The sequence below is a fragment of the Rhipicephalus sanguineus genome, chromosome 1, assembly GCF_013339695.2.
Source record: "Rhipicephalus sanguineus isolate Rsan-2018 chromosome 1, BIME_Rsan_1.4, whole genome shotgun sequence".
NCBI lineage: Eukaryota > Metazoa > Arthropoda > Arachnida > Ixodida > Ixodidae > Rhipicephalus > Rhipicephalus sanguineus.
In genome coordinates this window covers 193,090,021-193,102,238 of record NC_051176.1, presented here as the reverse complement: position 1 = coordinate 193,102,238, position 12,218 = coordinate 193,090,021, and the positions used below count along the sequence as shown (strand labels likewise).

General features: G+C 41.6%; 1 protein-coding gene across 1 annotated transcript; it reads left to right on the top strand.

Moving 5' to 3' along the window:
* The first annotated feature begins 311 nt into the window (after positions 1 to 311).
* LOC119404700 (nuclear envelope phosphatase-regulatory subunit 1) lies at positions 312 to 11,327 on the top strand. The gene is made up of 6 exons (XM_037671348.2): positions 312 to 609; positions 716 to 787; positions 907 to 980; positions 2,761 to 2,870; positions 3,715 to 3,769; positions 7,144 to 11,327. The coding sequence occupies exons 1-6, from the start codon at positions 582 to 584 to the stop codon at positions 7,183 to 7,185; spliced, it is 381 nt and encodes a 126-aa protein (XP_037527276.1). The 5' UTR covers positions 312 to 581; the 3' UTR covers positions 7,186 to 11,327.
* The last annotated feature ends 891 nt before the right edge of the window (positions 11,328 to 12,218 follow it).

Below are 12,218 nucleotides of genomic sequence, written 5' to 3'. Positions count from 1 at the left end.
GAAAAGAGAATGAAACTTCCCTTATTTGCTATAAAAACTTACACAATGTGAGTAGAATTTCAAACAAACACAGCTGCCCATGTCCGCATCGACGGACAGGCGCAGCGGTACATGGTCCGTCTAAAAATGTAGGCCCCAAATTTGTGCTGATTGACACCCCAACAGAACAGCGTGTGCAACCAGATGCCAGGAACAATTAAGTGATACTCCTTCCTCTTTTCCAGGAGCACTCGGAAACGTCATTCACTGACGCGGAAAAACATGCGGAAAAACGCCGAATCGAAACCAAAAATATTTAAAAGTCAACACGAGCCAAAGCCAGGAACAAAGTCAACCTAACAGAAGTCGATGAAGTGAACAACTGCCCAACTGCGTTTTGAGCGCAGGCGCAAGCAGTTGTGTGTAAGCATACAAAGCAAACTAAATATTTTGTAATCATTGCGGTGGCCTGTCTGGTGGATGTATACTTAAAGCACCGGCATTTGTGAGCGCTTCGACATGTGTGTGCATTCTCCGGTAGCTGTTTTGTGAAAAGACTGCTACTCTTCTTCGGTCTTGCACTGCTCGTTTAAAGGCTCAGTATGTCGCTTGAACAAACAGCTTGTGAGGGTAAGATATTTTGTGTATTTCTTCACTCATGAACACCTGCACAACGTTCTCGTATGCCTGAGAATCTGGTTTATTGTCATAGTGATTTTTCTTCGTTTCGACCCAGATCTGAAAGCCTTCGAGCGTCGACTAACGGAGGTGATCGGTTACCTGAACCCTCAGACGAAGCGATGGAGAAGTAACCTTTTTATCCTGTCACTCTGTTAGACGTTTGACATTCAAAACTGATATATTCACTTCCGCTATTAGACATAATGGTTGCCGGCGTTTCACTTTTTACCACTTTCTCTCTTCCAGTTATTCTCTTCATAAGCTCGATCTGCACAGCGATAGGCGCTTGGCAGTGGTTGATGGACCCGGTCACGTCACAGGTATTAACTCTAGACGCTCGATTTTGAGAGTTGTGTTATGGCTTACTGAAATGTTTTGCGGATTTCCTATACCGGATTCGTCATTTGGTCATTTGCCTTGCTTGTGTCTTCTATCAGATGATTCACTGAGGTCCTGTCCCATTTTATCTCGCAGATTGAACCCTGCCCTCACATCCCTCGTTTATCCAGCACATATTTTGTCATATTGTGAGCTTCGTGAGTTTGTAAATCTGCAAAGCACAACAAAGCAAGCAAAATTGAGTGCTAATGTTTTCTTTAAATTTTAGCAGCCCATTGAGCTTGTGGTGCATATTTTCTAGCAATAGGAAAAAACTGAAAGTTTGCTTCTCTGTAGAGAGTTAAGGGACACTCATGTGATGTACTGCCATCATTTGTGATTGTGAACATGTGTTGCTAATACCACTAGGATATGTGATTTATAATGTTACTAGACAACCAGCTTGTGTATGATGGTATTAGTTGTGTACAGTTTTTCAAGAGGTTAATATCACAGAAGCGTCAACCAGCACAATGATCAGCGCTTTGTCAGGGACCGCAGTTACTAAGTAATGGTAATTGGAACATGTGCCGATGCCATACCCTTGTGCGATCGTGTGCTAAGATATTCTGGTAAGCTCCTCATAGCCTCTGCTGCTTATCCACTTCATATGCGCACTAGCTTGTGCATGCACAGTGGTTACACTGGTTGCAAATGATAGATGTGCTGATGAACAGCAGGGCCTATGCCAGGTTGACTGAAATAGCATAACAAAACAGGCTCAAACACTAGGATCCTCGCCACGCATGTGCCTATGCTCACTATTTTTGCAGGTACGCTCTGTGACTTCTGTGCTGATTGATGAGCCAGTCAATGATCACGAGATCATTAAAATTTTCGACGGCTGTACATACATGCACAGCTCAACACACTCTTAGCTTCATGGAGATGTTAGCTGTTCAGTTAAAGGGCAGTTGGGTTCTCGAGTTGACACAGCATTAGAAAACAAAAATAAATCTGCGCAAGTCAAAATCTTTTTGGAATGCCACCACTCTACTTTGGCTGCATAATAGTGCCTTGGCCAAATTAAACCCCTTGGCACACTCGTAACACATGCGAAGCTTTATTGTTAATATATTGTCTTATTTTCAAAATTGCTGTGGCTGACTGAGCAGTTGTGCCATTCTATTGCTATGCTTGATGTGATGGCTTTTATTATTGCCCATGATTCCATGCTAATAGGAGCAATATGTAAAAACATGTTACTTTTATTTATGTAAATGTTGCAAAGCTCCAGGTTGCCAAGGCTGTTTATATAGCTTTGGGTGCTATAATTGTGCCAAAAATATTAATAAATGATATCTCTAAAGGTCCTTGCCTGAAATTGCATTTTAGCTGAGCAGTCTAAAGTTTTCAGGGCATATTGTACCAATTACAGTCTGTGTCACAGCAGTTGCAATTAATAGGGCATCCTGTTACACTGATCCACTTGAATATTTATGTAATTATACTGGTTCATAACCTTGTAGCCATGCACACCAAGGTATTTTGCACACCGAGATGTTTGTTGTTTATATTACGTCTGAATGTCGATGTGTGAGAAGTGTGGTTTGCAGTTGCAAACTAATTGTAGGGCATTGCTAAACATGTTTGCCAACTTGGGCCCAATTGTCATGTGCAAGGTAGGAAACTATGGCGCTAGGTTCTGCTATTCAGTCCTTACCTAATTTTTGACAGCTGTTGAAGAGGTGGTGTTCTCACAGCTTTTCTTTTTCTTTCCAGGCCACATTTGTGCAGTCATTGATGAACCACATGTTCTTCACCATCAGTAGCATCATCTTAGTCATCCTGTTTTTGATGGGCATTCATAAAAGAGTGGTCACTCCTTCCATGTATCTTTTTGCTTTTACATAATTGGGGTGCACAGACTTTTTATTGGGGTATTGAATTTGGTCAGACCAAGTGGCTAGATTAAATACCGCAGCAAGTGTTTTCCTTGCTTTTGGGTGTGCAGACTTTATTGGGGTATTTAATTTGGTCAGACCAAGTGGCTAGATTAAATACCCCAGTAAGTGTTTTCCTTGCTTTTTGGTGGGCAGACTTTTTATTGGGGTATTTAATTTGGTCAGACCAAGGGGCTAGATTAAATACCCCAGTAAGTGTTTTCCTTGCTTTTGGGTGTGCAGACTTTTTATTGGGGTATTTAATTTGGTCAGAACAAGTGGCTAGATTAAATACCCCAGCAAGTGTTTTTGTTGCTTTTGGGTGTGCAGACTTTTTATTGGGGTATTTAATTTGGTCAGACCAAGTGGCTAGATTAAATACCCCAGCAAGTGTTTTCCTTGCTTTTGGGTGTGCAGACTTTTTATTGGGGCATTTAATTTGGTCAGACCAAGTGGCTAGATTAAATACCCCAGCGAGTGTTTTCATTGCCTTTTATTTTATTATTTTCTGTGGGGGTATCTCATGTACCATGTTGTGCTGTTTGGCAAATGTTCTGTGAGAAAGTTCTTAGCATGGCTCTTATTGGTAATTTTGATGATACAATGAATGGCCAAAATTTCAAGTTGGTGATTTTTGACATTAAAAGGTATTCATACTACTGAAAATGGTGATCTTTTGGGAGAGTCAAGATGCCACTGTCTAAATCATTGCATGCGTTGTTTAGTGGTGAAATTTGCTGGTTTCCTTTTTTTTTTACGTTCAGCCTCCTTGACACATATACAAAACTTCCAGCATTGTTTCAAGGGTGCGAAATGTTCTGTCCGACTTCAACATGTCCTGTGATGATGTAAGTGCATGTGATCTATCTAGGCTGCCATGCTTGTGGGTCACTGTTCATGCTAAATCAAAAGTAGCGTTTGCATAATGCTGCTGTTTGTTCTGTTAGATCAAATTATGTAGGCCCTGTCGATTTTAATTGTAATAGAAGTGATACTGGTGCAGATGATTGGAATACCAAATAGAACACATTAGAGCACTGCACGGGCCCGGGCCGGCCCGGCCCGAAAGCCCGGGCCGGGTAAGGAATTGTTGGATCGGGCCCGGGCCGGGCTCGGGTCGGGCTCGGGCCTGAGCCAGGCCCGTATTAGGCCCGGGTCTCATACGTATCTGTATAATTGCGTGTGTACGTTGTTTGGCTTTGTTTTTGTTGTTTTGTGGGGTTTAACTCTCCGAAGTGACCCAAGCTATATGAGACACCGTCGTTGAGGGCTCCGGGTAATTTAAACCACCTGGAGTGCATTGGCGTGCACATAAATTGCACAGTACAAGACGTCTACAATTTTGCTCCATCAGTATGCTACACGTAATTTCAAGAAACGCCTAATATAAGTTTCCTCCATCATAGTGAGTGAAAGACGTTCTTGGGTACTGTGTAAGAAAACGGTAAAGTGCCTAGATTAGTGTATATAAGATTTGTTCACTTCGGCACTCCAATAGACAGTTGTTTTGGAAGCCCTTAGTCCGGTCTTGCTTTAAGGTGTAACATTATCAAAGATCAAAGGCGGTCACACGAAGACGACGAGACATCCATCTTCAGGGAACAGCGAGGACGGTGGCTCGCTCGCTAACGGGTGTGCCTCGCTTTGACAGATCTATGGCACTGCGGTGGCGGTGACTTGCGGAAGAAGGATGGGCAAAGAACCTTCTTGTTTTGAACACGAAAGCGTAGTGTAGGTTGGGAGTAGTTGCCTGCCGAGGAGTCAACACGACAGCTTTAATTCATGTAACGCTGCCCAGAATGGTGTATTCCTCCCGGAAGCAGCTAGAGCACGTTTTTTTCTTCATTGCATTGTGCAATGGTTGCAGTTTGCAGGAGACTTGCTACTTTTACTCAACAGCCCTGGCTCGTATGCAATTGATGCAGACTCAAACTAAAAATGTCTGCCATGGATGTTTTTTTTTTTTCACTTTGTGGAGGTATTTTGTAGTCGTTCTTTGAAATGCAAAAATAAGATTGCGTGGTTAGCACTGCGTGCGTACATGAAACAGCCAACTATGACTCCAATTATATTTTATTTTGCCCTCCAATTATTTCGCAAGAATGTTACAGGCGTAATTAACCGAAAGTATACACAGTACCAGTGAAGGTAGCGACACTGAAAGAAGTTCCTAAAACAATCTCTAGAAAATATCTGATGTGCGGCAGGTATCTTCACAACAACCGAAGGTTGGACAGAGTCTCCCTTATGCTCAAGGCATAACTAGCTGAAACGGGCCGGGCCGGGCCCAAACCTATCGTGCCCGGGCCGGGTACGGGCCACATTTAAGAACACCGGGCCGGGCGCGGGCAGGCCGGAGCATGGCGTTTTCGGGCCGGGCCGGGCCCGGGCCGGAAAAATCGGCCCGTGCAGTGCTCTAGAACACATATAGAAATTTCATTTAGAAGGCATTAGATTGTCCATTATCATTTTAGCGACAGTGCTATTGCTGAGACATAGATGAGTACAGAACTGCACGAACATGGATCCCCACTATTGTTGAGACCTAAATGAACACAAGTTTGTGCAAATACAGGTGCTGAAATGGGAGCCTGTGTCTGCATAATTTTGTGTTCATAAGTCTCAGTAGTAGTGTTGTTCTTCGAATGATAATAGAAATTGGTTTTGATCCGTTTGCTTAGCAACCGTGAGGATTTTTTGATCATTTATTTGTGGCATTTATATTTTCTCAATTATGGAGACTGTTTAATTCTTTTGTTTAATTTTTGCATCTGAAGTGCAAAAGTATTAACCCTTTGAGGATTGAATTTTTCGCCAAACTTAACCCCCCATGGTCGAATTTTTTTTGTTGCAGACTTAAAATCTCAGAGTGGCCTGTTTAAAAAAAAATTCCCCCTAATTTTTTAGTGACCATATAGTGATAAAAAAATATTTTCCACAGATATAGATGCATGCCTTATTCATGAATAATAAATATAAAATTGAGAAAAAAGTTTATATTATTAATCAAAAAGTACGTTCATCAGAATAAACATGTTTTGCAGGCTTAAACAATGCACACGCCAGATTACTGTCACTTTTGTACAAGTCAAAATCGTCGTGCCGTGCCCCCTCCTGAGAAGGTATTCCTCAGTTGGATTTCAGTTTCGAACTGGTTAGCCATTCCTTGTATCTGTGGCTGAAATGCAACAAATCTGATTCGGATTTGGCATTTGGGCAGTAATTCGAATTGCAGCAATCATCGCTGTGTATGTGAGCACATGAAAGAAAACTCTGTGGCTCTGCGCCTGTCCCAAAACCCAAATGAGTGAGAAACTACTTCAGTGACCCTTCATGTTGCCACCAAGAGGCTATGACTTTTCATGATTCTCAAGAGAGGAAACGCACTGCTACAGGAACATCATTTGTATACAGCTGCATCATTCATATATTCCAGCGCCCACCTGTGAACAGGTGAAATCACACCCCTGTGGGCAATAAATGAGCTAGCATCAAGCGGTCAGCTTTTGAGAGATTAGAAACCAGATAGACATCAGTTTTTATGTGCGCAACTTGTGGAAACCGCTCACGAAATAATACCAAACTTACCACTGTGCACCCGCGCACGCGCAGATGTGTGAGCCATCATTAACGCGTCGACCTAAACAAACCACGGAATGGAACCCGAAGTTCATCTGCACAAGAAAAAAAATTCCCTGCATCCCCGCAGGGTGACAGCACCTGCTGGACAAAAATGAGTTGAAAAAGTGGCGCATTTTTAAAACGTGCAGATGGCAGCGTAAATATACAGCATCAACCATTTGGATCTTGTTTGCGGCACCATATATTTAGGTCATTGACCATTAAGGATCAATGTTACCATTGCCATGTAATGTGAAAATTTCCAGAAATTTTTAAGTCCCTTTATATGGCCCCTCATAACGCCTTTGCTGTTTTGATGGCTGCATTTCGTCTTAGGTTAAAGTAAACACCTTCTAAATTATCAAAACCTGATTTGTTCCGTCATGTAGCTAAAGAGTATAAAAAGGTAATCCTTGCTTTCTTTCATGCTGCATTCATTTGAAAGCTCAAATATAGAAAACAGGAATGTATTATTGAAGTTGCATACCAAACACACTGACATTGCGGCTGTATATTATTAAATAGCAGTGTTGTGAGTAGCTGTTGCAGGGTGTTATTGTAGGATCACTTACATTATGACAACTTGTATCTCTCTCCTTAGGGCGGGAGACTGATTCTACGTCCAAGGCCAACGACATCATGATGAAGGAGTGACTCTGTCCTTAATGGGGCAGATCTCAAGGCTGTGGTCATACTTAGGCCTTAAATGACTCTCCTCCTATTTCCCCATGCAAAATCTTCTACATCTAATGTCTCCTCAGTTTTTTTTAACTCCAGCTCAAAAACGTTCTTTCAAAGACATGTGCACCAGTGTGGAATACAGCCGCAATGTTGACTGGACGAACAATGCCAACTTTTGTGCTCATATCTACAAGCAAGTTGCTGAGCTCTGAATGAACTTCACGAAATGTTCCTCATGAATGCAACTTTATTGCTGCAACTGCTGTGACAGTGTGTTAAAAAGTTGCTTACTATGCCATCCATTCCAACCCCCCCCCCCTTTTTTTTTTTCATTTAAAGCAAAGCTTTCTTTTCTCACCATCTTCTAGGCTGGCTTAGGTTGCTAATTCATTCTTCTCTTGCTGTGTAGACATCTCCTCACTTATTAATAAAAGAAAGTGTCTGGCGGTAGGATTTGCAGCAGCCTGATGCTCTACCCACTTGGCCACATTCACAAGCATGGAGAATGTTCAATGCACGGGCTGTGATTTTGGTTGGTTGACGAAAAACCTTTGACGCACAGAATGGTGGCACCATCTGGTGAAACAGTTCATGGAATGCCCACCATGCATCTGACACAAGGCTGTTTTTCTCTTACATTACCAGATGGTGTTGCCCTCCATGCTTCGCTATACTTGGGTACAACTTTCCCTGGCTAGCAGCCAAAGCTATGGGGGTGTACCTACCGCATATGTATCAGTATATACAAGTAGCTCGGATAAGCTCAACATCATTTTGAGGTTTTGATGGTGCAAGCACACGACTTTTAAAGACTCGCATTGCGGCCACGACAAAAATTTCCAGGCAAGCCGTAATCTCTGGATCAGATATATAGATCACCTGTGTTTTGATTTTGCCAACTTCTGGTTGTCACTGCCATGTTCCGCACAAATATTGCACCTGGTATATGTGAATGTGTTGGGCTTCCTGTCGGCATGTATCTTGCTGTCTCAGACTTTGTAAAGCGGCACTGTCTCATAGGAATTCTAGCAGATGTGCTTGTTGATGAGTGCACGGCATATATACATGGCACAAATTTTCAGTGGAGCTGGGCATAAAGCTTTCTGTTAAAAAAACATGTCGCAGTGTTAATTAGCATGAATATTCAAGTGCATAATTGCTTTTATATCGTCAAAAAGCAACGATGTAAATCTGAAGCTATATGATGCTGTCATATGCACACTATGACACTTTAGCTTTTGCTAAATACTCTCAGAAAGTTGTCTTTGAGTGTAGTGTTACTGTGTAGACTCCTACAGAGCCTCTGTCTCTGTGTAGAGCCAGAGTTGTGCATATGTTTTCTATTTGCTGCTCGTGCCTCTGTTCGTCAAACATAGCCATATGCAGCCATGCAACGCATAGAAGCTGTCGCTAAGGCTTATATAAACAGTTGGCAGTAGTAGCACCAAGGCATCGCCACAATTTAGTACTTTGTTTTATTATTTTTTAACCAACATTCAGATGACAGCGTATAAAATGAGTCCTTTTTTTTGCTTTAGAACAAAAATCACATGATAAATCACCTTTCTTTTTTCGTATTTTGCACTCCTTCAGGGCTGCTGGTTGGCATGTGTTTCAACAGATGATGTCGCCAGTCAATGCACAATGAAAGATCCAGCTCTAGGCAACATATCGTCATGCGCAGTGGGTTATTTCTCTTCGTCCAGAAAAAACTGAACAACCAGCACATTTTGTATATGCAAATTTGTAGTCAAGTAGTCCTCTATTGCCTTTAATATAGCAGGCAGAATATGAGGGTAGGGCAGGTCAACCACAGTTATGTCATGACAAGCTTGCCTCCTGTGAACGTAACCCCTAACCCTCATGTTACATTCTTATTTGTGAAAAACACAGCATGCAGCTCCAGCTGACAGCGTTTCTCACACTGCAGCACAAAAATTTCATCCATCTCTTTTCCTGGCACGCGAAATGTCTTGAAAGATCATGTGGTTGCTTGAGTATAGTGCTCGAGAAAGTGATTGCTCGAGTATATTGTCCCTCAATACAACTTACTATTGCTCTTCGTACGCCATAGCAGCTTTGACAACGGGGAGTGATTTATGGGACATGTCGTAACTGAAAACTGCACCATGATTCTACCAGACAAAACGGCACACCATGTGTAGTGGTGTGCCGTATCGCCTTGCAGTTTCAGCAAAGCTTCGGTTACACAGATTCCCACAGTAAGCGAGATCTGCCATCATTTTTTGTTAATTGTCTTTATATAATGATACTTGTTTTGTTGGCTTAAGTTGGTTCCAATGTCCTGTGCCTTTTATCTCCATTTTATTTTTGACTTGCCGTCAGATTTGTTTCCCAAGCTCTCATGCATATGAGAATGTTTTGTGGAAATCTTTTATTCAACATTTTTCTTAAATTGTTGGCCCCAGTGATATGTCTGCAGAGCACTATAAGGCAAGCTGCTACCTTCGCTGCATCTGTGCACATTGGTCAGCAATGTGCACTCCATTGTACAAGCTTTGGCCACGCTCAAGCATCTTTGCAAATATGCATTGTAAAGTAAAGGTATTCTGACTTGAAAGGAAAACTGCCACAAGAAATTCTGACTACTGGTAGTATTTTTCTTTTCTGGCAGTTTACATTGATGGCTTTTTTCACGCACATTTGTTTACAGTGCTTAGCTCCTGTTTCTTTTCATTTTTTTTTTCAGGACATTGTATTGTCAATTTCATTTGTATTTATTGTGGAAAATTGGTGTCCTAATTACATTCATTTAAATACCTACCCTTCACAATTTTTGTCTGTTTTCTACCTTCTAATTTGTGTGACTTCAGAAGACACATATCAGTGCATTGATGGCTGGCTGATTAGGTGTCTGGTGGTTAGAGAAATATGAAATTTTTTTGCAAGGTATTGGAATAAATTTAAAAGACGCAACCTTAAGTAGTGATGCAAAATGAAGCTTGTAAAACATGTACAGACTGCAGTAGCATAGTTACAAGTAATGAAATAGTGAGGTGAGTGTCGCACTGGAGTTTCAGGGGTGTTTCTTGGCATTTTAGTCATTGGAGACTTTCCAGGCGGGCTCGTGTTGACTGATGTCTAATGCATGCTATGTTTGTTGTAAAAATAAAACAACATTTACTTACACCGTTATTATCAGTGTGACATAAAGGTCGTGTAAACACTGTAGCAGCATTTAGCACCATTTGCCAAACAATAGGCTCAGTCTTTTTAAATGCTCGCATGCTCGACTAGCTCAGGGGCACAAAATATTTTAGTAAATGATTTCAAGTCTCGGTAGGTCATTCTAATGTACAGATGCAGTTCTGCAGCCGCCTTCCTTGCACATCGTTAAACTTTCTTACTATGAGCACTTCTCACATCTTTTACTATTGTGCTATAACAAGCGCATAGTCAGTGCTCTTCCTTTGCACCTTACTGTTGAGTAATCTTCATGCTAGTTCTGTAAGTCTTGCTGTTTGACACATTTCGCCTGTGCCTGGCCGAATGAAATATGTATTTATTCTTTGCTTACATGAACATTATTGCCAATGTATGCCAATTATCAAGTGCTTTACCTGCAGATCAACTTCTGAAGTACTCTGAAAGCGTATTTTGCACACAGCAGAGTGACATTTTTGTGAGATATGTCTTCGCTACTTCATTTCTTGATTATCGGCAGCCTTATTTTTTTCACAACAGTATTATAATGTTTCTTGTGCATAACCTTATGCCAGAGTATATACCATACTTTGTGCCAGAGTTTCTTATGCACCACAATGTACTGAAATATATATGGCCAGGTTCCTTCTGAGCACCTTCTGAAGCTTTATCCTCAAATGTGCACATTGAAGGCTTGCCTTCTTGTCCTGTCAAATTTTGTTTATGTGCCTGAATGCAATAGCAGAATATGCAGTCTTGTTCTGCTGAACATCAACTGATCTGTGAATAAATGTTTAGAACAAAGAAAAGGCCAACTGTTTCTTCATGAACGTATGTTTTCGATTAAAAAAAAGTTTTATTTCTTTAAACTTACTCACCTTGGTACTTCGTAGTTCTAAAGCGTAGCTTCATAGTACTTTGAGAACACTACATACCATGAGAGGAACACGCATGATTCACTCTGTAGAATCAATGCTTATGAAATAGAAGTCAGTTGCTGTTATACAGGTTGAATCCTAGTGATTGTTCAGTTTTCACGACATATTATTAACATATAGCAGTAAAGAGTTTGTTTTGCAGAAATTCCGGTATCGGTGTCAGCGTTGTTGGTTGTGAGTAAGAAAATCGGCGTTGTCCATGAGCGAGAAATTGAGAAAGATGCAAATAAAGCAATCATAAAAATCTTCGGTTTGAGTGGGAATCTAACCGAGGCCTTTTGCGTGACAAGCAGGTCTACTACCACAGAGCCATGGCAGTGCTTACAACCCTATACAAATGTCATGAACTGCGAGGAGTCTCCTTAACACAAGTAATATTGCGTGACAAAAGCATAGACTTGCACCAGGCATCAAAATGTGAATTCCGAAATGAGTGGGTGGTTTAACAGCCCACTCGTTAAAGAAATTGCCGAAGCTTGCACTAAGCCATGTAAGGCTTGACACAGCGAAACTGGATGATTCTGAAGACTAATCTGGTTGCTTCTAGGTTGTTTCTAGGCCTTAGCTAAGGCATGAGGGTTGTTTCTAGGTTGCTTCTAGGTTGCTAGGCTTTAGCTTGGTGATTCTCAGCACAGAGAGGTTTGAGTTAAACCACAGACAGTCACAGACACGACACGGATGTTCAAACTCCAGAGACAGAAACTCTCGCTGACACCAAGCGTTCGCACTTCTCGTAGATCTACGGGTAGGTCGTCGTTGGCGTAGGCCTTCCATCACTTTGGGGTCTTCTCGCAGACACTGTCGCCTTTCCTGTTCCCTAGTGTTGGGCGAACTCTTGCCTTCTTCCTTTGCAGTGGACCAGTCGTTAGTAGTGAAACTTACCGAATTTCTG